The sequence below is a fragment of the Anopheles coustani genome, chromosome 3 (genome assembly GCF_943734705.1).
Source record: "Anopheles coustani chromosome 3, idAnoCousDA_361_x.2, whole genome shotgun sequence".
Taxonomy (NCBI): Eukaryota; Metazoa; Arthropoda; class Insecta; order Diptera; family Culicidae; genus Anopheles; species Anopheles coustani.
Genome location: NC_071288.1, coordinates 9,543,664 through 9,568,312, shown reverse-complemented (window position 1 = coordinate 9,568,312; position 24,649 = coordinate 9,543,664). Strand labels below are relative to the sequence as shown.

General features: G+C 45.3%; 2 protein-coding genes across 2 annotated transcripts; both read right to left on the bottom strand.

Annotated features, from left to right (window-relative positions):
- Window positions 1-892: 892 nt before the first annotated feature.
- On the bottom strand, window positions 893-15,960 carry LOC131272006 (CD2-associated protein-like). Its single transcript, XM_058273609.1, has 5 exons — window positions 15,831-15,960; window positions 14,325-15,159; window positions 4,651-4,852; window positions 4,461-4,572; window positions 893-4,396 (listed from the first exon to the last, which is right to left on the bottom strand). The coding sequence occupies exons 2-5, from the start codon at window positions 14,347-14,349 to the stop codon at window positions 1,883-1,885; spliced, it is 2,853 nt and encodes a 950-aa protein (XP_058129592.1). The 5' UTR covers window positions 14,350-15,159; window positions 15,831-15,960; the 3' UTR covers window positions 893-1,882.
- Window positions 15,961-17,373: 1,413 nt separating this feature from the next.
- Window positions 17,374-18,726, bottom strand: LOC131272012 (transmembrane protein 179). Its single transcript, XM_058273617.1, has 4 exons — window positions 18,516-18,726; window positions 18,299-18,442; window positions 18,072-18,233; window positions 17,374-17,996 (listed from the first exon to the last, which is right to left on the bottom strand). The coding sequence occupies exons 1-4, from the start codon at window positions 18,623-18,625 to the stop codon at window positions 17,714-17,716; spliced, it is 699 nt and encodes a 232-aa protein (XP_058129600.1). The 5' UTR covers window positions 18,626-18,726; the 3' UTR covers window positions 17,374-17,713.
- Window positions 18,727-24,649: the final 5,923 nt, after the last annotated feature.

The window sequence follows — 24,649 nt, the reverse complement described above, 5'->3', positions numbered from 1 at the left end:
GGCGCCTTCAAATCCGTTTGAACGGCACCGCTAGGATGTGTGCTCTGGGTGCTTGTTCTGTCCTAGGGACATAATCAGAGCGCGGTGGACGGCCCCGGGATTTACCACCACACAAGTTTTACCCCTTTTCTACCACCAATGATTCTATCGAGACCAATTTTCCGTGCGATTACGTTGTTCACTATTACGGAGGATACTAATTTCAAGCTTTTGTTTTTCTTTATTGCAATATTAGTTTTTTACCTACGAATACGAATGTACGTGTTTTGTTTTGTATGAATTTGTTCCGTAAATTGTATTTATCGTTTTTGTTTTATTTTCCCCTTCATGTATGGGGCAATGTTTCTTATGGTTGTTACCTTTAGTTTTACTTTAATACCTTCCATCAAAAGATGGGATGATACCGAACCGCTCGTGATTGCATCGAATGCCATCTCAACACACCCGGGCCGGGGTATGTACCCCGTTGGAACGCTTTTAAATGGCTGATAAATTGGGTCCTGTTTCCGATAAAGAGGGACCCCATCCCGCGATTCGTAGTTAGGAGTGATTGAAAGCATCCTACCCTTTAACAATTTTCCTTTAATTTAAATGTTATTCCTATTTTCACCCGATCTCGATCGCATAATTTAAGTACACTAAATACTTCATCTTGTCCAATGCTCCAACTGCTACGCCACCACACACACACCCCTTGTCTCTCTTTCCCTTGCGAATCCACTCAATCCCGCTGGTGGGCGAATGAATTGGAAATCAACCTCGTTTGGAAAATGGCTTGAGAAAACTAACAACAACCCTCCTCCCTCACCATCGATTGGCCAACCGATTCCGTTCGGTGTGGTGTTCGAGCGGATCACCTCCTGCCACACATGCTCGTCGTCGTTTAGTAGCTTAATTATTGTTGTATTTTATTATTTTGAAATTATCCACTGCAAAACGTGCGGATATACGATAGGATTCATCACTATGGTTCCGGCGTTCGTGTACATAATAATTGCCGTTACGGTTTAGCAGTTTACTAGTTTTTGTCAATACTTTTTGCGTTATACGTTCCTCTCCACCGTGTGCCATCATGTTGTGTTATTAGTTATCACCGAATCGCTTGCGTAATATAGGGAATGATTGATGTAGGAAAAGATGTCGTATCGGGTTAGGTTTAAAGTAATGTGGAAACTGGAACAACGAGCAACGTTCCACATTTTCTCGCTCGATGTACATTTGTTAAATTTCGCTCTTCCGCCCTAGAATAAGGTGTGGAAATGGACGAACGTACAGTTGCAAATCACTGTCCTTCCACCCTCCGCTTTCCGTTTTCCCCCGTGGCAAAACGGCTACATAAAAGCTAGCTGAATGAATAAGCTAAACAATAGAAACTAAATATCTATTGCACTTCCTTCCGGCGGGGAGCCATTGACGGACGACCAACTATTACCGGAATCTACCGAACCGATCCGTGCGCGCCCGGAATGGAATCGAAAAGAATGTTTTGTGCATGTGTTCAATTCTCCGATGATGGGAATTTCTTTCCCATCTTTCCCCCCCCCCATTTCGTCCTACCCAATTCGTTCCACTGTACACAAGGGTGCGTTAGTTAAGGGTTCCTTAAGTGTAAAGGGTTTGCGCATTTCCGACGACAACGTTCTGTTTGCTTCTCTTCTCACTTCCCCCCTAATCGTCTCTAATAGATAGACCTAGCAGTAGTAATAATAGTAGTAGTAGTAGTATTAGTTAGTAGCTAGTAGAAGTAACGAGAGGGTAGGATTAGTACGGTTTTGTTTTTGTTGTTTCTTTAAAGTTGTGGAGTAATAAAGGTGGGACAGCGTGCGTCGAACCGACGACGACGACGATGACCACACTCTCCCACCGCCCGTTACTCCGTCTATCATACTTGCGTGACGCACTGGGCGTACTTTTCCAGCTCCTTCTGCAGCGTCCGCACCTTGTCCGACTCGTCGCGCAGCATCCGCGTCAGCTCCTCGATCAGCCCGTGCTGGGCCGTCAGCTGGCGTTCCATGCGGTGTACCTTCTGCTCGAGATCCTGCACCCGACCGCACACGTTGTCCATCGAGACGCCGCCGGTGGTGATGGTACCCGGTGCCTCATTTGAGGGTTTTCCCGTGCTGCCACCACCGACGATGTGGATCGTTTTGGCGTTCCGGTTCTGGGGTGTCGGCGAGAGGCTCGTGTTCCGCAGGTGCACACTGAGCGGCCGGTTGTTCGCCGGCGATGGTGGCAGGTTGGTCGCGTCGTGCGTGCCGTTGTTGTTTTCCACCGTCGTTGTCGCCGGCACCGCCGAAGACGCCGTGGATGATGACGAGGAGGAAATGGCAATTTTGGTGGTGGTGGTGGACGCGGCGGCGGCGGCGTTGGTTGTGGTACTGCTGCTGCTGCTGTTAGTCGACAGTGCCGACATCGACTTGGTCATCGCGCTAACACTGGAAGTGGTAGAGGAGGACGTGGAGACGGAGTGCTGCTGCAGATCGTTGATCGGCGTCGAGGAAGCTAGTGTCGGTTCCTTCCTTAGGATGCCGGAGGACGTATTGTGATCAAACGAACCGCTGGTGGCGTTGGTATTTGCGTTTACGTGGTTACTTTCCGTCGACGGTACGCTCGTCGTCGTGGCGGACCGTTCCATTAGCCGTGCGCGGGCCACATTGCCCGACGGTGCGTTAACCAGGTGTGTGGTGGTGGTGGTGATACCGGTCGAGCTCGCGTGAAACGACTTGGAAATGCTCGACGACTCTTCCTGGTGGAAGTGCGTGTTGGTGCTATTGCTAGTGTTGTTGCTAACCGAGTGCAGGGAGGGATGGTGCTCGGGGGATTTACTTTCCGCGGCGGTCGTTTTCTTCGCCTGGCTCGCCTTTAGCTCGTCCATCCACGGTACTTTGTTCTTTTCCCATTCGCGCGCCTTTGGCACCTTCGCGAGCAGTGCGTCGTCGTTCGACTCCGGCACAACGTCCGGCTTGGGGCTTTCCGGTTCCGACGACAACGAAAGCTGACTGAACAGCCCTGCGTTGCCGTTGCTTAGCGAAGGGCCACCTCCGTTGGTGGTTCCGGCGGTCGATGCCGGATCTCCTATAATACTGCTCGGTGACGAAGGAGGTCGTCGCTTCGGGGCTTTCGCTCGGTTCGCACGCATGTCCTTCAGCACGGAAGTACCCCGCTCGACATGCCCCAGCTCCACCTCGATCCGTTCACCCACGATCGATCGATCACCGTTGTCGGCAATCTCCGACCGAGGCTTGCTTCCGCCAATGCCATCCCTTTCGTCGGCCTGATGCGTTCCACCGGTGGCCGTTTTGTCCACCGAACCGCTTCCCTTCACCTTCTGCTTCAGCCCGGAAAACAGGTTCCCGGTGACGCTCGTGATCGAGGGCGACTTTTTGATCGGAACCTGCGGTTTCTTGCCCAACACCGGCGGCGGGGTGGACTTCTTTTCGTCCAGGCTTTCCAGACTCTTGCGAATATCGGACGCCTTGTTTTCGAGGCTCTTGCGCGGCGGTTTCTCCGTTACGACGCCCGGTTGCGGCTGCGAGTCGGCCACCTTGCTCTCGAGCGATTTCCGGTGGGCCGCCACACTGTTGTAGGTCGGCGAACCGCCCGTTATCCCCACGTTGCTGCCGGTGGACTCGTTCAACGAATCCTTTGAGCCGAAACTCTCCTTCCGGAAACCGGACGATGCATTGTTAACCGACGGTGCGCTCACTTGGCCCGTTTTGGACCCGAACATTTGCACCTTGCTCGTCGCAGGTGGACGCTCCGGTTTGACCTCTTTGATCGGTGACACCACGGCCGGATGGTGTGCAATCGGCCCGGGACCCCCACTGACGCCACTCGCACTACTGTACCCGCTACTGTTGCTTCCGACCGATCGTACCGACGCCGAAATGTGCGCCGAAGACTTGCCCCCACCCTCCGGGGGCAGAAGCGAAACGAAGTTGTCCGGAAAAACGCCCACCCGGCCGCGCAATTCGCCCTTCCACCAGCCCTTGTCGGGCAGCTCCTTCGACAGGATCGTAATGATGTCCCCTTCGACCAGCTTCAACTCGTCATCGTTGGCCGGCTGGTAGGCGAACAGTACCTTGCACAGTTCGCGGACCGGTTTCGGTGGCAGCGAGGGCGCATCGTGCCGATCCAGATCCTCCCGCGAGCTGTTCAGGCTCGTCCGGCTCTTGTTGAGACTGTTGTTCTTGGAGAGGCTGCTGCTAACGCCCAGCACACCCGGCCCGGGTCCACCGCCCGGGCCACCATCGATCGCCGTCACTCCTAGGCCCCCGACGTTGCCACTCTTACGGCTCGACGACTTCGGAGACACCGATTCGATCATCTCGACGAAGTTCGAAGGAAATACACCGACGCGTCCGTTCAACCGACCGCGCCACCATCCTTCTTCAACCTAAAAGAACCAAAGTGGACGTGTGAGCTACCCACGGGGTTCTAAGAAAGGCTCTTCTACTTACCTCCTCGAAAAATTCGACCACATCCCCAACCGCCAACGTCAGCTCGTCCGCCTTGTTCTCCTGGTAGCTGTAGATGACTTTACAGCGCCGATTTATGGTCGCACTTTTATCCCTTAAAAGGAACGGAAAGAAAGAGAGTTAGAGCATCCTGCGGATCCACGGAATCGTAATTAAAAAAGCACCCTCCTACCTTAGAATGACTTGACTTTTGTCCGGTGTTTCCAGCACCCGGACGAAGTTGTCCGGAAAGACGCCGGTGCGCCCGGTGCCGGCAAGCGTGCCCTCCCACCAGCCGCCATCCTGCACCTTGATGTTCGTTATGATGGCACCTTTCTTCAGCGTCAGCTCGTCCGGCTCCTTGGCCGTGTAGTCAAACTCGACCACCGCGCTTACTGGAAAAGAAAATCGCAAAAAAAGGGGGAGAGTGGTGGTGAGCAAAACGATGATAAAATTATTTTTTGAAAAACATTGATAATGTAATTTGGTGTTTTCTCGAAATTGTAACACAAAACAATGATAAAAACATATTCACACGACGTTACAAACGGATTGTAAACATAATTCACGCATAAACAAAAAATAAATGGGCATGATTTTACTTTCTTCCAAAGAACCTGAATCTTAAAAGTGATTGGGATAGGAAATAAAACCAAAAAAATATATAATTCGATGCGATTGCGATTCTATATAATTTTAGTTTTCTCAACAGCGTGCAAAGCAACAAGTTTTAATGTTCCCATCTTGTAGTCATAATAAAAAAAAAAAGATTTTCATAAATAAATTCCACGCGAATGCAATCGCACGGAACCGTATTATTTAATTTTTTTTTTTTGCACAAACCGGGTCTTAATATGATCAATGCAAAAATATTCGACTATTATGCTTAAAACGAATATTTATCAAGCGAACATGAACAACAAACTATCGTTAAATGCCGTTCGTTCAACGCCGCTACTCGCGATAACGTCTTGATTAACTATTTGTCCTTAAAATTATTTATGCTACACTCCAAGATTAGCTACTTTCCTAAAAACAGAGTGTTAGTATTTATGAAAATGCACCGAATGACCGAAACGAATTCATGTTTTCAAACTAGTGCCCTTTTGATTGGGTTAAACTTTCTAAATAGTAAAGTTACATAAAAAGAGGTGAAAGATAAAATAATAAAATTTTTATCGTTAAACATTTTCTTACTTATTTTCGTAGAATTTTGATTTTTTTTCCCACAACAGGAACACTTCGTTCAACAATTTGAATGGTAATTTTGGGACGAAAATAAACATGACATCGTGAACAAATTCGAAAAAAATTGAGATGGGTTGTTTTTTGTATGAAGCAGTAACATTTTCTTACAGGCCGGACTTTGCCAACCCCTGTACTAAAGAGAGGAACACAAGAAGGTAGAGCGCGTGTCTTCGTTGGGCGATCCTTCACGATCGCGCCGAACCCACATTCGGATGAGTTACAGAATCGCGTAAGTTTGGCGACGAATATTCCACATTCACCAAAGTGCCACATACCGAACATGCGGTGCTTAGCAATGGTGGAAAAAGAATGGTCCCGCAAGAGAACTCGAGAGCAACAGTCGCCATACGGATCACGATGACGACGACGACGACGATGGTGGGCCGGGGTGGTTGGCTTCAGCGACAAGCAAAGAACGGTTTAACCTATATCGCGCTCCCCACCACCACCACAACCCTGCCCTCTATCCATCGTAAGGACTGGTTTTGTAGGGCTGGAGAGCTTCGTGGTGATCTTTAGGCGGGTGGTGTTGGTCGCGTCGGTGTCTAGGTTTCACTTTTCCCCCTTCTTTGTGCCGACCGGAATGGCCTGGTTAGGTTTAGGGTTCACCCGAGCGCGACCATGGCACAGTCGGCGTGCGATTAGCTCTCGTCGTGGAACGATCCCTTCAAATGTAACCCTTGAAACGGGGATTGGGGCTGGCCTGAACGAAACCGAAATTTATTCTACACCTAACTTTATGGTTTAACATTGTCAACAATGCTCTAATCTGTACTGTTAGTACAAAACTTAATGAGAAAATTTTCCCCTTATGAACTCATTCAACGATTTATTCCGAACAACGTTTGGAGCCCGCTCGATTCTGGTCTCATCGTAAGATCGTGATCATCTGATCGACAGTTGTCGAGGGAGTGCCCGTTCCATAGCATACAGAGAGAGATCGAGAGCACGACCTGCCAAGAATTCCGACGGGTTTCTGGGATGGTGGTAGATTAAAGAAAGTGGCCGAAATGTATACCTTCCTCACGACGACGATACGGCACCACATACAGCACACGCCAGTGTTCTATCCCGCAAGCCCATTCTTTACCCATCCCTCAACCACCGTTCGATCTGAACGCGTTAATCGCGTGACGATCACACCCAAAACATCCCGCTGGAAACGTTGTTCGAACGCTTAATGCACGATGGCCTTTCGGGAGGATTAAGATGCAAGCAAGGGGAAGAGAAATGAAGAAAGAAAGAGGAGCATGAGGGAAGACGTTTGGCTGGATTAGGGCACGCAATACTTTCCTAGCGACTCAACACGGGAAAACCCCGATAGGAAGTGGAGGTATTCTCTCGACAAAAATCGACGTAAACAAACGGTATTAGCCGGTGCTACAAGCACCGGAGAATGCACTCCGTGGTCATCGTTTTTGGGCGGTGGAAGGTGGTTTAGAAAATTACCAAAGCTCCACACGGAAGGAAAAAAAAGGTACGTCGGGCGAAAGGTGAACAACCGCCAAAGTGGGCTCGCCGTGAAGCCGCGAAGAAAAAGCGCACCGAGAGCTCTCGATGATCCTCTCGCGATCCGCCACCAAAAGAGAAAGGAAGAGAGCAATAAGAATGGCTTAAGGTGGTCTCGGGAGCTGCAGGCCACCGTCGTAGTGGCATCACGTCGTCAACCCGACACAACGAAGACGACAAACTCCGGTGGCTTTCACGCGGATCGGATCGCGAAATGAGTGTTCCTTCGAAGAACGCCCGATAGGATCGCAAGAGACGGTCATATGGAAGGTGAGATTACTCTTACTGCAGTCTCGTATTTAAGTCGTACGCTGCCGGGAAGGAAAACAAAGAGTGTCACTAAGGTGGCATCATCGCTGTCTATAAATATAAAAGAAAAGTAGATGCTACCGGGCGAATGATGGAAGAAGCTTAAGCTGCTGCGAGGTGACACTGGGCAAATGTGTTTGAACAGTTCACAACGGGACCTTGTGCTGGCCTTGTGGGTTCGAATCCCAAATCGAGACCGGACCCTTCCAGGAGATGACTGACTACACTGATAGTCTGATAGGGCAGGCATGACCATGACCAAGTCGGTATTTCTATTAATTCTTGAATCTACAACAGGTGTGATTTGACAACGACAAAAAATATTGAAGTAATTAAGATAGAAATGAAGCTACACACAGATTAAAAAGGGCTAAAAAATGACCAGCAACTACATACAACATAACTTCGTATCTCCAACATATGCACTCCCAGCAACTTATGCAATCAAACACAGATCTAAGTAAAGGGACAAATAATATGATAAGCTTGTCCAGACAAACACAAACTTATGATAAGGAACAATAAGTTATAACTGTTTCTTATCTGGTTTGGTAGGAGACGTAACGACATGCGAGTGTGATGGAAGAACTCACTTACTTAGGAAAGAAATAATGGCCAACGCAAGAGAACCTGGTCAAACAGATTGAAACAATTAGAAATGTTCCAAGTATCACAAATCGGAATTGTATTTTATTAAATTTTCTCTAGACCAGATTTATTCAACTGAACATTTTCATCAGGTATCGTTAGAATTGATCCATGAATATTTAGAGAGGATCATCAATCAGCAAAAAACATTGATCAATCGCTGAAGAATCGTAATTCCTTATTCGCGATTATCCCTTTCATGAATCGTGAATCCCTTAAGTTTCAAACTCATTTAGTCCTGATAAAAGGAGATTTATTCTTTCTAGTAAAAAGATCCGATCGGAAATGCCAAAATGTAATAAGCATTTTTTTTTCTCGTAAAAGACGCATCTGTCGTCATCTATTTTGCAATGAATAATGCGATCGACGGTCGATGAATCATCTCGTTGCAAAAATCAGTAATAAATGGATCCTCGGCTTCGGGTACGGATCGGTTTGGAAGACATTTCTCCCGGTATCTACCATACAACCATTTCTTGGCCAACCCAATGTTGATAACAGTTTTCAACGCACCAAAAGTGATTCGACCTGATAAAAAGGAACGAACGAAGATGAAAACAAAGTAGCACAAGGGTGGTTTTCATTATCACGGATATGGAGTGTACAGGCGGGAAACATTCGCCGTTGAGGTGGCGGAAAAATTATCATCTCTGTTTTTGTCATTTTGCAAGTTATGTTATGGCAGGAAAATTATGAAATCTAATGCCAAATTTTGAAAGAAGTCATTTCTAATGTGTGTTATCAACCCTGCCATCTACTACTCGTGAGTAAATACCACAGGAACGAACGAGAAGACGCCTCGCAATAGACGCAATTCGCCATAAACCTAGTGCCTGCCTCGGTTGGGTTCAAGTCTCCGATGATAAATCATCCGGCTGGTGCCATCATCAACATCAACATCACCACCCGGTTGGCCATGAAAGCAGGCGCCCGGTGTTGGGGCGGTGGCGCTCATCAAATAAAACACAAACCAGTACTGCCCCACCGGTACCACCTCCCCCCTAGCGCTTCGCTTCGTCCGGGTTCCGGACAACTCAGCGTCGCGATCGATCGAGAGTCCGCTCGAGGTGAAACAAGACACGATGCGCTCTACACGCCAGTACGCAAATGAACGAAGGAGGTGGGGGACCCGTTAGGTGGCCTAGCCGTTGGGCCTGTGCCATCATTTCAAGTTGGCCTACCGTTGATTAGCGAGAAAACCGGGCGGCCCGCGCAGCATATGTACTCTAAATTTAATGACAAGTTACCGGACCGGACGATCGATTGCTCCGAAATGCCACGAAAAACGGCGCTACACGGCGCGAGCTGTGCCCGGGGAAGGCAGGCATGATTAGGATTTATAGCTATCACCACATCACCTTATCAGGGGGCTATAATGGCCCCCAGCTGGTGTGCCCATATGACGGCCAACACTTTCGTTTTCCATAGCTAGACCTGAGCCACCAATGGAAACCCAAAAAAAGAGAAATAAAATTGGACGACGGTATAACCATAAAGTTACGCTCGAATCACTAAATTATTATTTGGTAGTTAAGCAGTTTGTTTTTTTTTTGCCTTTTGCCGGCAACAACGAATGTGCATCGTGCACCAAACCATGTCGATGAATTGCAATAAGTCGGGCTGAACCTCGGGGGAAACTGAAACCCGTTTGCAACCGCATTCCCGTAAAGCTGACGACGCGACGATGACGACGACGACGACGCAGTGGAACAACGTTAAAAAACACATTCATTCAAAATTTCAGTTCCGTTCTTTATTCTCCGCGTAAACGGTTACTGTGGACCCCGGGATCCACCTGCCCCGGGGGCTGAATGCTGGCCGCATTGTCCGAATGCAAATAGGCGATCATAAATTTCGGTTGCAATGTTGCCACGCATGACTCATCCGGCGGCGGCCGCGCACTTTTCGACTGCCACCGAGATGTTGTCGGCGCAAAGAGCGTGACCTCTGTGTGGACCGTTCCTTCAATGTGGTGTGCGGATGGATTGGAGATAAATATAACTATGTGTTAATAAATAAACAATGATAAAAAAATTATTTCCGACAACAACTTTCGCTAACAAAAAATGTAGCATTTACATTGACAGCCAAAAAAAAACAGGAAATACTATTTAAGATAGCAATTTCTAATAAAATCCAATCCGTCCGTCCGCCGAACCTCCATCGGTGAAAAGCTTATTGAAGCGATGGAAGCATGAAAATCGATTTGAAAAACAATAGCCAGCCTCTCTCTCTCTCTCTCTCTCTCTCTCTCTCTCTCTCTCTCTCTCTCTCTCTCTCTCTCATCTCTCTCTCTCTCTCTCTCTCTCTCTCTCTCTCTCTCTCTCTCTCTCTCTCTCTCTCTCTCTCTCTCTCTCTCTCTCGCTGGCCAGTTTGGGGTGACTGATAGCGCTGGTGATAAGATAAACCACCGCCAAAAGGGTGGCGGCAAGTTTCTCCGCAAAAGACCGGCTCTGGCTCTGGCTCTGACGGGCTGACGGCTTGACGAGCCGGGCGGACGATGTACGATGATTTGAACGATTCATTGAAAAACATTTCGAAACTCATGAAAGATAAAACTTCCCGTGTCTTTTTTTTTGTTTGAGCTTTTCGTGGAAAGTTCCGTGTTTCAGTATACGGAAAGAAATGTCCGGCATCATCATGGAATACATGCCGAGAGGGCATTGCAATTGGTTTTTATTAAAAAAAAGCCATAAAGATTCGATACTGAATTTAAATGAACAACTTTTTCTCGACACGTGGGGAGTTGCAAAAAAAATAAAACGAAAACATACACAAACTGAAGGAATTAATCCATAATCAAACACCTATAAATTAATGCGGGATAAATTTTGTTTGGAACCGATTTTCCGATTGAACACTATAGTTTAAAGCAATTCTTTAAAATGGCGAAACTGACGTGCCAGGGGAAGATTTTTCCAACCTTTCCTTCATAAAAACAACAACAAACCGCAACTACGAACGGACTCCAACGGAGCAGTCCGATAAATGTGTTTTCCAATCAAAGCGGCTACTACCGGTGGCCTCAGCCCAATTCCCAAACATCTGAGAAACGTTCGACATTCCGACGAGAAGGAATAAACAAAAAAAAGTAAGAAATGAAATAACAAAACGATCACGCTTGTAAAAAAGCGCACACAAATACCACGGTGCACGCGGGGCAAGCAAAACACCGGAGTCGGTCGCATATGGCGCAGACACGGCCCCGGGAACGTGCGTGGAATACTTCGCGGTTAGTCATCAGCACCATCTCACCACCGACCGATGATGGAACGGCGTCAGTCGTTTGTGCGAAAATCTTTGCCCCGAGCGAAATGGTATTTGTACCATTTTGGGGTGAGCTTTTCTTCCCTTGCGATTCCGTACGATGGATGGATGAACGCACATTTCGCCAGCCCCAGAAGGATCTTTACACGATCGCGGGGCGCGGGACATCCAAGAAAGGGGGCTGTTTATGAGCGGTCCAGCGGTCTCGTAAATCGATTTGCGAAGTGTGAAAACTAAACCAATTTTCTATGCGCTAATCCGTTTGAATCGATTGCTATAAATCAAACATGCAGTCGTCAGTTTGGAGCGTTTGTTGCCAAAAGAAAACAATTCAATTATAGTAAGTCATAAAAAACATCGGTTCCAGTGGATTCCCCCGTTATAAACATGGTCTGTCCTTCGTTATAAACAATGCTAAATTTAATGCAAGCATATTTTACATACTAAAATTCACATTTGATTTAACATTTCGCACATTACATTTGAATTTTCAAACAGGACGCGCCGGCCAAATGGATAACTGATAAGAAAACCTTCAGTATTTTTTTTTAGTCTCAGTACCAGGCCCGTCTTCTTGCTCGTCCATTTCTTGGGGATATTTTTCGCTCCGTTTGTCGATGCACTTCATTGTTCCCTGTCGCTTGGCCGATGTGATAAAGTTCCACCAACATCCGGCCGGCCCCGGGTTCAGTGTGTACACCAATCTTATCACTGGCTCAATGGCCAAGACGACGGCGAGTAGGATTTAGTCTGGGCAAGGAGAAAAGACCCTGGTAAAAGCCACCACCAGAAAAACGGACTCTTCTTGCACAGCATACACGCACACACACACACATGGCAGGCGACAGTTTAGTCATTCTGGTTTTGCCACATGGGTGTGGCCGTCCAGTCTGGGCTCGATCGTGGCAGCGAACGGAGAAAAGCGAAGAAACCGCTGATCTAATGATGCGACACGGTGGCCACGGGGCCTGTCTCCGCCTTCGCTGTGCGGTTTGCTCAGGTTGGTGTGGTGTGAGATAATTGAGTCATCCCCTCCGTGAGTGAGTGTGTGCCGATTTGTGGTTGCACCTCCGCGGGGCCGTTACTTGCTTATCGCTTCTATGTGAGGCTTTCGCCACCGGAAAACGGACCGGTATCTTTACTATCGCGGGTGCGATAATGACATTGCCTTCTTGAGGAGAGGTAAAACACAGAGGAGAGAACAACAACTGAACTGAAGAGTGACCCATTCAGGATACTATGATTTTCACCCGCTTTAAAACATACCATTCCTTTCGGTGGCGATAGTGACAAGAAGGAAAATGTTGTCCTATTGCCCTTCCGGCACCATGTCGGAAGCGAGCTCCGGTGGTGGGAGTGACGTGAAGGAAAATCGAAATCGATCCATACGGGAAATGGGACAGCCAACAGACTATATCCTGCATGGCGCACGGATGTTTCGTTAAAGTGTCACCAAACGGTCATTAGATACGTTTTCCATTGGGTTTCTTTGCCGTCTATTCTTCCGTCAGATATTTCCTCCTTTTTTCTCGTTTCCTTTTAGCAAACTCATTTTCTGCATTAAAAATAAAAGATAGTAACAAGATTCTGCGGGACATTCACTTCCATGCATATTTTATCGCATGAGAAAATGCGATCTGAAATAGAGAAGACGTGTTTTTGGTTGTCAACAGAACTCTTGCTTGCTTTGTCGCATCCTCGGCTACTCTTTCGAGAACCTTCGCTTTAAGGAAGCATTTTCTAGAAAACATCCTTTCGGAAAAGCAAAAAAACGCCAGTAGAAATTTGTCAATGTATAAGCGTAAAGTTTTTCACCTTTGACAATCTGGCCATACATTTCCTTTTCCTAGATGAAAAAACATCCAAGCAGACTCCTACTACATTGCCGAGGCCGGTACCCGGATTTACCCGGCACTAGCTGAAAATTTGAGCGAGCCCTCCTCTCCAGACAGGAGCGTAAGAGATGGGTCATTGAACTTCAGGCTGTTCCGGAAAGCAACCAAAAAAACACTCAAAGTCAGACGGCTTCGGGCGGTTGGGATACCGCGTAATTTCTTGCCGTAGGTCGAAATAAATCTCGCAAGGTTCCGTCGGATAATCACCTCCAGTCGGCGAACCCGAGGAAAAAAACGGCCAAAAGGAAACGGGGAAAAACAGGAAACTCTCGCTCCGGGAAAACTGGGTCAACTACAAAACACTGACAAGCCGATTGACACGAACACCCGGGCCCAAGCTGTAGACCGGTGTAATCCTTTTAGAGCCGACTGTTTTGTTTCGCGGGAGGGAGAAACGGGAACGGAAGTGGTGTTAATTAAAAAAGGCTCCACGAACGGTGCCAGGATTAAATCAAACGACACTAGGTCATTTATTGTCATATGCTTAGAGCCCTTCGATGGTACCCATAAACATGCAATTTCTAACATATGCCGGGGTGGCTTTAGATGACGCTTGCTTTCACGTCGTGTTCGTTGTCAAGGCGCACATCATATTGACTCATCATCATCATTGGCCATTACGCACCTCGCAGGCCATATAAAATCCCGTCACCTTGGCACAGTTTTCATTCACGCGTTCGGGCGTGTAAGTAATTCGGTATATCAGCACCATTTGACTGTAGAATACGTGCTTAGCGTGTTGGGGACATTGTTGGGATAGGGTTTACAGGGCGTTTGCCAACGAAGCATAGTATCGCTTCATCATCAATCTTCGCCAACACTGCGTCCCAGTAAATGTCAAAATCGTGGTGACTCATTTATTGACATCAGATCTTTGTCACTATCTCCTGGTTGCTTGGATTCCTTACATTTCCTTTCAACCAAAAATCACGAATGGGTTGCTTTTCCTTCAACGAAACAATTTCAATGCACAACGAACCAGTACGCTTACCTTCAGTTTTAGTCAGAAGATCCATCGTATTGCGGCCGGTTTTGAGGGAGTTTAAATTGTTGTGTTTCTCGTAGTCCGCGGGCCAGGAAGCGCAGCTTATTCGATGTCACGTTCATACACACGGCTAGCACGCAGCTTCTGGTACTCGTAGTGCACTACGGCAGACGGTACTAGGCCAGTAGTAGGCCACCACTAATATCTACTCAAACTCACACGTATGTGACCGCGGATGGCCGCGATGTGTGCGCTGGAGAGCTGCACAACACTTTGCACAAGGGTTTTTGTGTTGTTGTTGTTGCTGCTGCTGCTGCTTTTGGTCGGTTTCCTTTTTCTCGACGTTGGCTGCTGCTTTCTTTGCTGCCTTTTCCCTATCGTCCAAACGGCAGACAAACGAGAGATTTTCGCTTTTCCTTCCCGATGCGCACCGCTGAATAGTGGTCGTGGTGGTCGTCGCGGACCGCGGACACCGCCTGCGGCACCAAGAGCGACTGGATGCCGGGGGCCGCGAGAGGGTGTGTGTGTCTGTGTGGTGTGCTCGGTGTCCCGCACCGAATGATATTATTAAAAGGGCGGATTTGGGATTTGCAAGCGCGTTTGCCTTCTCCTCCGGAGAAGCTAGACGACGGATGACGGGACGGATTGTAGCGGCCAATGAGTGCTGACGTGCAGGCACACATCCAAGGCATACGGGCAGCAGCTGCTGCTAATCCTGGTGGCGGCACCCTTGGCGTTGCCTGGCGGAACGAATTATGTTTTCGTTGCGTGGTTCCAAAGACCGGAATTGCTGTTTACGTTGTTTTCACTTTTCACTAGCATACATTTTTTCACATTAAAACTGTTAACAAAAGAAGAATTTAAAATTATGAACTGTTCCATCAAACTTGGAGTGCGAGCTCTTTATTGTTTGTGGACACTACGACATTAAACTATAGCATGAACGAGCTCATGAGAGGGTAATTATTTAGAGAGTAGAATAATTAATAGAAATAGAAGATAGATCGGAAAAAGCACAGCTGCACTTATTTACGCAAAAACAATTCGCAGCACACTTATCGTGAGCCCACTCGTAAGACTCTCGGGATGTACAACCGGCTTGAATCATAACATTTATAATTATTTTCGTTACCCCTTTCGGGTAATGTTATGGCTTTCCTCATCTAGAAAAATGGGCCATCTAAACAAAACTTCTCTTTTAACTCCATTGATTGAAGTTTAAAAGGCTAGATACAACCAATTCTGTCGTCGTGTGCATTTGTACACGCCTAGCGGATTAGGCGATGAGAGCAAAGAAATTCCACTTCACAGCTTACTGTTGCTTCGTTTCATTTTGCAGTTTCGTTTCGTTTGCCACTCTGGAATTGGAATCAACACATCACATCTTCCGCCGAGCCGACCGTCAACATCACTGGTCAACACACCTTTCCCAACACATCGTCACCGTTTCGTACTTTCCTTCGCCCGACCTAGTCAGGGCCCTTCTGAGGGATGTTGATTACGGGAAAATACCTGTAAACCATTGACTTTCTTGGCACCGAGGACTTGCAAATGCTTATGACGCACCATTTACACCCATTTCCGAACGTAAAACACCCATTCCCTGCTATTTTAGACGGACAATAACTAGAGCACGGGAAACTAAAATGTACCTTTTAGGTAGACGCTCTCTTTCTGACTGTTCGATCTGTCTAGTGTTGGCAGAATCGGGATTTGGAAGACTTGAAGATTCGATCCCTAGACGGATTCCAAAGATTTGAATCCCATCTGACGGATTGGGATTCGAATCAGATTTGATTTGTTTGGGACACAATTTGACTCGGTTCTGACTTGTTCCTAATCTATTTGAATTGGATATGACTCGATCTTGACACGAGATGAATTAGTCACGTAACTAGTAGATCTAGAGACAATGTGATTGATTTCAGTTTTCTCGACACGGGCGCTGGTTGGAATGGATTGGACATAGATAAAGGTTTTTGCACGATTTAACTTAGGTTCGAGAAAAAATCATGAACCTATTTTTGACTAAGAAATACAGTAGAACAGCGATTATCTGGGGTGTTCTACCATCACATTTAGCCCACGAAGTGACAATGATTCAGACCAGGATCTGATTTACATTTTTACCAGATTTTTAATGGAACTATCATTCTATATTGATATAAAGTAGATTAGTTTAAAGATTTCCAGACCGGCATTGATTGCTTTACATCGTCTCGCGACTGTTTGATGGATTGGGATTCGGATTTGGGGATTCGATGTACCCACCACTAGAACGAACCAGCAGCGCGTCAACAAGCTTCAAAAACCTTGGTCACAGCTTGATACAATGACTGAAATAGCTAATTTGTTAATAATTTTTTAGTGCCTCGGTCAATTTCTTCAACAGACCCCTCAAATGAAAGATCTTTGGAAGGCGAATAACTTGATACATTAAAGCTTCCACCTCGAATTGAGATTTACGAAATAAACATTTGAATGTGATGTAAGTACAGATACCTTGGTTTATAATTTCTGCTGAAATAATAAATTTGTTAATAACTTCATGATCGCTTAACCAATTGGTACATGCGACCCCTGAAATGAAAAGTCTTTTCAAGACACACAATTTGTGCTACAGTTGCTTTACAGAAGATCTTTCTGTCTTTTCTAGTTTTTGAGAAAACTAATTTTGGCATTGAACTAGATATACTGTGGTTACCAGCTGTCAAACATTTTATGGCCTTGATAAATTATTTTCTGCTATAAATTACAAAATGTATTTATTAACTCAGAAAATTTAGAAAAACTGCAAATGAAAAAAATTTGAGCCTCCACAGATGCATTTATAATGTTCGACTTAAATCAAATTGAAATTTTCATAACTACTTGAAGGTACTATGCCTTTGGCGTATTTTGACCCTTGGAATTAACCCGTTTGCATTTTTTTCCCAAATTTAAATGACTCAGACAAAACCGCTTATCAATCGTAACTAATGACCTCACACCAAACGGAATTTTTGATAAGGCAGGCATAGAGGGTCAACTAGTCTCCCAACAGGACAAAACCGTGGTAAGAACTAAAAATAATGACACTTAGCGAGCATTTTGGAAATGGAATGTTCTGTTTTACCTATTTGTTCGTTCTATTTATTCCTTTTCCATTGGTTATTCTTGTTGAATATCAAAAGTATAACAAAATTTTAATGGAATTCCGATCCGATCGTTGACTTTTTGTGCAGCATTGGAGCCTGTATGATCGAGTAGTGTTAAAAATTAGGGAGCTTACATATACCGAAGTGTGATAAACATAATAATATAAGAACTTCATTCTTGACGATAGTTCCATAATCGCCGTTTATCCGGTTTGACCGGCTTCAAACGCTTGCAGGTGGCACATCAGGGCCATCAATCTAATTATCACTTAGCGCTCCGGATGCAGCTGGGACTTCCGATGTTGTACCACGATAGACGTCCTCATTGACCAAACGTTGGCGCTCGATATACATCGATACGCGAATGTTGCGAACCTGATGGTTATTGATCAGTTTTAGAAGCGAAAAAACCGACAAACCAACCCAAGTCGCAAATGAAGCCCATGCACCAAACTGTGCGGTGCCCATTTCGATATAAAATCCAGAAGTTTGAATGTTGAGCTCCACCTGGGTAATGTTCTGACCATCAGCAATGTCACATCTAAAATACAAGCAAAGATCATGATGATGACGAATGGGAATACTATCACTGCAATCATGCACTGTTCGATCTTACGATGGAAAGCGTTCGGTCATCTCCGCACACCAGGCCATGAAACCGAAGGTGATAATGATTGCAGCAATCAGAGTCATTGCACAGAGCGAAACGCTAAACACCACATCGAAGAAAAGGCCAAGGAAGGAGCTTTCCAGTTCACGGTAGGCAAGCAATGCCATCCTACAATTAAACAAAGGATAGATGCAAAATTTTCAATTGCTTGAATGTTTCTTTCGTTCCCATACCTGTAGATTTGAACGCCAGCAATAATGAATAGGGTGACCCCGACGATGATGGGATAGTTGCAGTATGCTTGCGACGCCCACCTCACATCGAAGAGCCCGTCCTTTTCCTGCCAGGTACCGGTCGTAAACAACAAACAGTGTCCACTGTCGGGGATAGAAGCAAGGGATTAGAAGCGTAAGGGAATGTCTGAGCAAATTCCGCAGTATTCCAACTTACTCGAATGATCTGACATGGATGGCGAGCGGAATGAAGATGCACATCGATAGAATAAATGCAAACACATGGCCAGCGATTTGGCTCAATATTAACACGTTGGATAATGCCATTTCCTCCTGTGGCGCATCAGTTAGCACGCCGTTCGCAAATTATTCGATCAGGTTCCGAGCAACTTTACTTTCTTTCGTTTCTTCGCGACGAAGTCGCACTGTTTATGTTTTCGCAAATAATCGTGGTTTGACAGTTGATCTCGTGAATTGAAAAGTTCCTTTATCGCAATGGAACTATTGTATGGCTCTGCAAAAATATCAACGATTTGATGTATTGATGCTTGTTGTATTTGTAGAAAAATTTGAAAATAATAATTTTATTCAAATAACACGATTAAATTTAACTAAAGGTAGAATAAATGATAAATTATTTATTGAAATTAAATGTTTCACCGTGAAATGTGATATAAGACGATGAAAGAGAAATTAAAAACAGATCACGTCAATTTTACTGATTTGTGTATATTTTAATTATACATATATGTATATATATATATATTTTGTTGTTCTTGCTATTGACAAATTATGTTTAACCTATTTATAATCACATATATTTATATATATTTATATATATATACTTTATATAATTCACTTCTTTATAATAATTATTAAATAGTTAATAGTATTTCTTCTGTTTTTCTTCTTCTCCCTCAATCGTTTCTTGTTTAACCGTTTGTTACCCTCTGTTTTCTTTTTTTCTCATTTGTGTTGTTCTCATTCAGTGGCTTTGCTATTATTATTATTATTTTTTGTTAATTTTTCTTTTCTTCCTCTGCTTTCATTCTTATATGCACGTGTTATTTTTTTTTTTAATTCTCCTTATGCATGTATTTTTCACTGTTTGCTACCGGAGGTATTGTTTCTTGATCTCTCTCTAATGCTTTTCCCGCGATCGTCCAAGCGATTCTTAAACATTCCGTTTGTTTCGCCTTTTGCGTTCGTGATGGGAGCCTCACTGTTGCCGTTTCTACAAGTACTCCGCAGCGTTTCTCAATTGCACTTCACGCTGCCCCTCTCCCATCACGCAGTGATCTTTTACATTTTAACTTTCTTTTTAATTACTTGGGTTGGTTGGTTTTGTATGTTCAGTTTTTTAGTTTTTTTTTTCACTACGCTCCCTACAGGAGTACACACTGTGGCTTCGTACGATTTTGCCTAAACTCCCTTGTATAATATGCGTTAGTGGGCGATGCTTTTGGGTTTCTGTTGCCAACTGTTGTGTGAGCTCGGTGTCTAGCCTGCCCTTACGCACACTCCGGTTTGCATGCAGAATTACGTGGGTTAAGTTTTGGTTACTTTCCTTCTACTATGTATATCCGTTTAACCGTATGATGTTTCCTTCTTTTACAACATTGTCTCTTTATTTTTTTGCCTCTTGTGCATGTTGCATTAACTTTTGCCATTCATGTTTTTTCATGCTCACACCCTTATGGTTTAGTTGTTTCCTTTCTTGTATATGTTTACCCTTTTTTATTGGTCAGTTTTAAGCCCTGTGAACAATAGCAGGACTAGCGGATGGTGTGGTGTTTCGGTTAGTTTTCTTTTCGTTTTCCTTTGCACCAACTGCACGCAGTGTCAGATTTAACGTGTTTTCTTCACACATGCATAACGCTGGAGGGACACCATTGTTCGCCAAATCGTTCCACAATGATCGACTGCGCATCGTCCCGCAACGAGTGTACCAACCCCGCCTAACAAATCTTCCCATCAACCAACAACCGTGTGAAAGATCTAGGATCCGGGCCAGCCCCAAACCGGGCGTCGGTTCACGAGTCGTGTACGGGAAAAACCATTGTGAAACAAATTGTTATGCGAATCGATCCACCCCGTTGTATTGTGTGTGAACCTATCTGCGCACGTTATTTGCTTCGTTAAGTTAGTTTTTTTTTACTTTTTACACTCCAAATGTGCTTGCTGATCTCTTGCGCGTATAGAACAAGTTATCGCTGGTGCAAAGAACTCGTTACATCCACCATTTTAGCGCTTTTCTTTTAGGGTTTCACTACGTATGAAACAAAACAAAAACATTTTAGTTTTGTTTTTCGGGTGGTTGCATTTTGTGGGTTTGTGGTTCTGTCTATTTTTGCTACGGTCTACATTCCGCCTTTCGCAACTGGTTTTACACGAATGGTATAGAAAGGTTCGGTTCAACTAGTCTCATGGAGCACGTGTTCGATGACCTACCATGCATGTCCATATCGTGTAGAGATTTTGATTTTTGTTGTTGTAGTATGGTTTGGTTTTTCAATGTTACTATGATTTTTCGTGTTTGTTTTTCTGTTTCTATCGCACGTTTTATCATTTTCTTGCACGTTCTAACTCGTTCCCGAACTGTTCCACTTTTATCGTTTACCTTAACTTGTCCAACTAGAACGTTACTGCACTAAATGATGGTCGGTGTGGGTTGTGTGTGGTTTTCTGTTTTCTTCTTCGACCGAGTACTTTGCCAGTGCACTCATATGTCCGTCGTGATGCCTTTAGGCACGTGTTTGCTTTTTGCTTTGTTTCTCTCCTTTCTCTTCTACAGATTTCGCCCATATTACACCTTAGTTTATAATAATAATAATTGTTTACTGCTATTATTATTATCATTATCGTTATTACATACCAACTAGACCATTATGCTGTAATTCCCTTGTAGTTGTGTGTGTGTGTGTGGGTTTGCTGATTTTTTTCTACATACATCGCCTTCAAACCCGCTCGCCGTTTGTATTAACAGGAAAATTAGGAGGAAAACTAACCGAATAGCATTACTTGAATAACTGTCGTACGCCCGAGTGCGAGAATTTTCCGTGTCTCGCCCTCGGGGGCAAATGTATGAGTGACACGCAAACTGAGCAAACCGTTGTAACGGAAAGATTTCAACGAACCAAGGGTGAGAGTAAACGGGCGAACGATGAGAACCGGATTTCGGAGGGCGACTGTAAAACCGCATAAAAACGGTCCTCCGATGACACCAACCGAAACCACGTTAACCACGAACGAAAGCTACCTATGGTGGCGGCGGTGGCCGGTTGGATCGGATGGATGGTGGAGAGTGTCGCCATCGAGAAACGGGTATGTGCAGCTAATCTTCGTTGCTCGAGTGCATGCCCACCCGTAAGCCTGGGGTTCGTAGCTGTCGCTGGATGGAACGGACCGGTGCTTCTAGCATCGGTTTCCGTCCACTTGCTGGCGGGGAGGTTATTTGCATTTCCTTTTAAAAACGATGGGAAAGGATTAGTGGCTGGGATGGGGATGAATGTGGTCGTTTACTGTACAGAGGGTCAGATGATCAAGGAAGGGCTAGCTTCTCCAAAGGCTTAAAGGTTACACTCTTTGGCAGAAGTAGCGTAAAGGGAGTTTTGACTGGTTACCGAAACCAATGAGGAACGGGGTGGTGTTGGAATAATAATAAAAAAGGATCCGAAATAATGCTTCCCTCACCAGCCAGATGGAAAACGATGGAGAAACGGGAAAAATTGGAGAAAAGGAACAGAACCGATCCTATGCCCACCGGAACAGAGTCGCTGGCCGCCAGGACGGGCGCAGAAGGGCGGAGTGGTTTCGCAGAAACGGTCCACCCTTATGCGTGGCATTCTGATCCGGAATCACGTCTCGCACGAACGCTAGCCACACTGAGCCCCTACCCTTTTCTCGATGATGAGCGCAAATGGGAATCTAGGGACCGGCAGGGAAAGAGTTGGAGTGACAGACGATAGAGAGAAGTAGAGACAACAGCCTGATTGTTTCCATGGTCCTTCCACTCCGGATGGGAAGGAGGAAACATCGTCTGTTGGAGGGATGGGGGTGTTCCGTCGTTCAGCTGGTTGAAAGGCACAAACCACGAAGATAATGCCTTTCTCCAATCTGATCAACGCGACATTTTTTTTTTTTTTTTTTAAAGGAGCGTTTATATAGAACGCAAAAAAATTGTCTATGAATCCAAAATCTTGTCACAAAAAGTGAAACCAAAATGGGGCGCACGCGTTTTTTCCTTCGGTTTGTAATAACATAATTCGCGCCCCGTTCGCTTGATCGCACGTTCCGGGTTGGGGCCGATGATGCGTGTAGGTGTTGTCGTTGCATCAAACACTTTTGGGGCCCCAAGCACAGACCGGTGGACCACTGAGTGGAGGGGAGTTGCCACAGAGAGTCTTCCAATAGACACATGGAACCCGAACGCTACGTTAGTGGAATAAATTTACACGTGGAGTAGAGGGCAATCGGAACCGGAATATCCGCTGGGACAAACATATACTCCCACACACGCAAGATATACGATCACCCGAAGGCTCGAACGATCGATAGCGATCGGTCCTTTCTAGAGATTCTGCTGTCGTCTAAAGGATTCCTTTTTTTTCTAGTCTTTGCGTGTGTTGTGTGCCCCGCAAATGAGACATTCGGCTCGGTAAATCCTTCGACTCCAAAGCACCCGAGTGCCCCAAGTACGTTGGGTTCCATTCCAGCAAACTCCACAAGTTGGCGCTCGTGTATTTTCTCCTCCACAGCTCCATTAAAGATGTGCACTCATACATTTGCCTTTTTCACTTTACGCCTTTTCGCCTTTACGCAAGCTTCCTGGACCTTGCCAAATAAACTTTAACCAGACTCCCGGGATGCGTTATCCTAGGCCAAAACCGTGTTTGACCGTGATCTTACACCTTCTCTGGAAGTGACGTGGTTCGCAGGAAGCTTGAGCGCTCATTTCCGGCGGGATCTTTATTGATGCGAGTCGTTTGGTGAACAATCGTCTCGTTTAGTTTATATTTTTGTTTCAATTTTGGATGTACCTCAACGCGAGGCTCGTTGATGAACTGTTCACCGCCCTCAAATGCTTCATTGTCATTGTTTTCATTTTAAATTAAACCGTTAGAAATAGTCGCCTGTTTGTGATGTTTGGGTCTGGAACGCCTGGTAGGCTTTCATGGAAGGTGTAAAACAATCTTTACGATTGTCGCTCGTATTTAGTGCGGGCCTTCTGATGCCTTCCTCTACGATGAATGCGTTTTTTTTTCTTGTAACAATGAGATTTGGGTGTTTTATGTGTCGTTTTAAGCTGGTAAAATACCATACATAACGTAATTGTTGAAATTACATTTTACAATTATAAACACATTGTTCTGTACTTCTACCCTCTAGCTCCTTTGGTATGGTTTAGTGTGTATGTGTATGGCTTTGTGTGAAAATCTTTCGCTAGCCTCACATCTTAGTGTAAACTTCCGCATTGATGGGTCTCTTCCATTTCTTTTCCGACACCATCTTCGTGTTGCTTGAACAACTTAAGTACTGAACATACGAAACGATTCCACACGTCCGAATCTCGATATTCGAACACTTGAATGTTGTCCTTTTCTTTGTAACCAATGGGTTTTCCTATTTCCCTCCACGTACCCGCACCCTTGCTCTTATTTACAAGGCAAAATAGAAATCACAACAAAATGCTGGTAAATGAAAAAAGTTACGATTTCGATCGATACGCCAAGACCTAATGCGGCTAATACACCTTGCGGGACTCAGTGACGAACAGTTCCTGCATTTCCTTTCCAACGATTTTCTGCGCTGCCCGATCTACCAACTACTACCTCCCCCCTCCCTCAAACTCCCTGTTGACAGCCCGTTGTCCGGGGAAGGAGAGGGGAAACATTATGCACCTTAAGTCATCTATCACTTCCGCTAGCTTGGGCAGTATTGATACGGTTTATGGTTTCGCTATGTTTCTTTAATTTATGTTACTTTCTACATCTTCTGTGACTAGTTTTTTTTGCTCGGCTTCGGTGCTATCTTATGTACCTCTTGCAACTATTGATTGTTTGCAAAAAATGCTGCTCTAGCGCGACCCCTAAATTCGTAATAACCTCTAGAGTTTTCCTTTCCCCCCATTTTTGTTTCATTTATTTACTAGCCTTGAATTTCTAATACGCTTTACAGTGGGTCTGGGATACAGTGTTGCGTTTGCTTCGAATCCGGTTGCATTTGATATTGATCGAATTGCATGTGGGATGGATGAACGGCTTCAGTTGGAAAGCTTTCGTCTTGCACAAACATGGTTGAAAAATTAGTTTTAAATAAGGTTAGTTTTAATAACATTCAGCGGAGATTTTA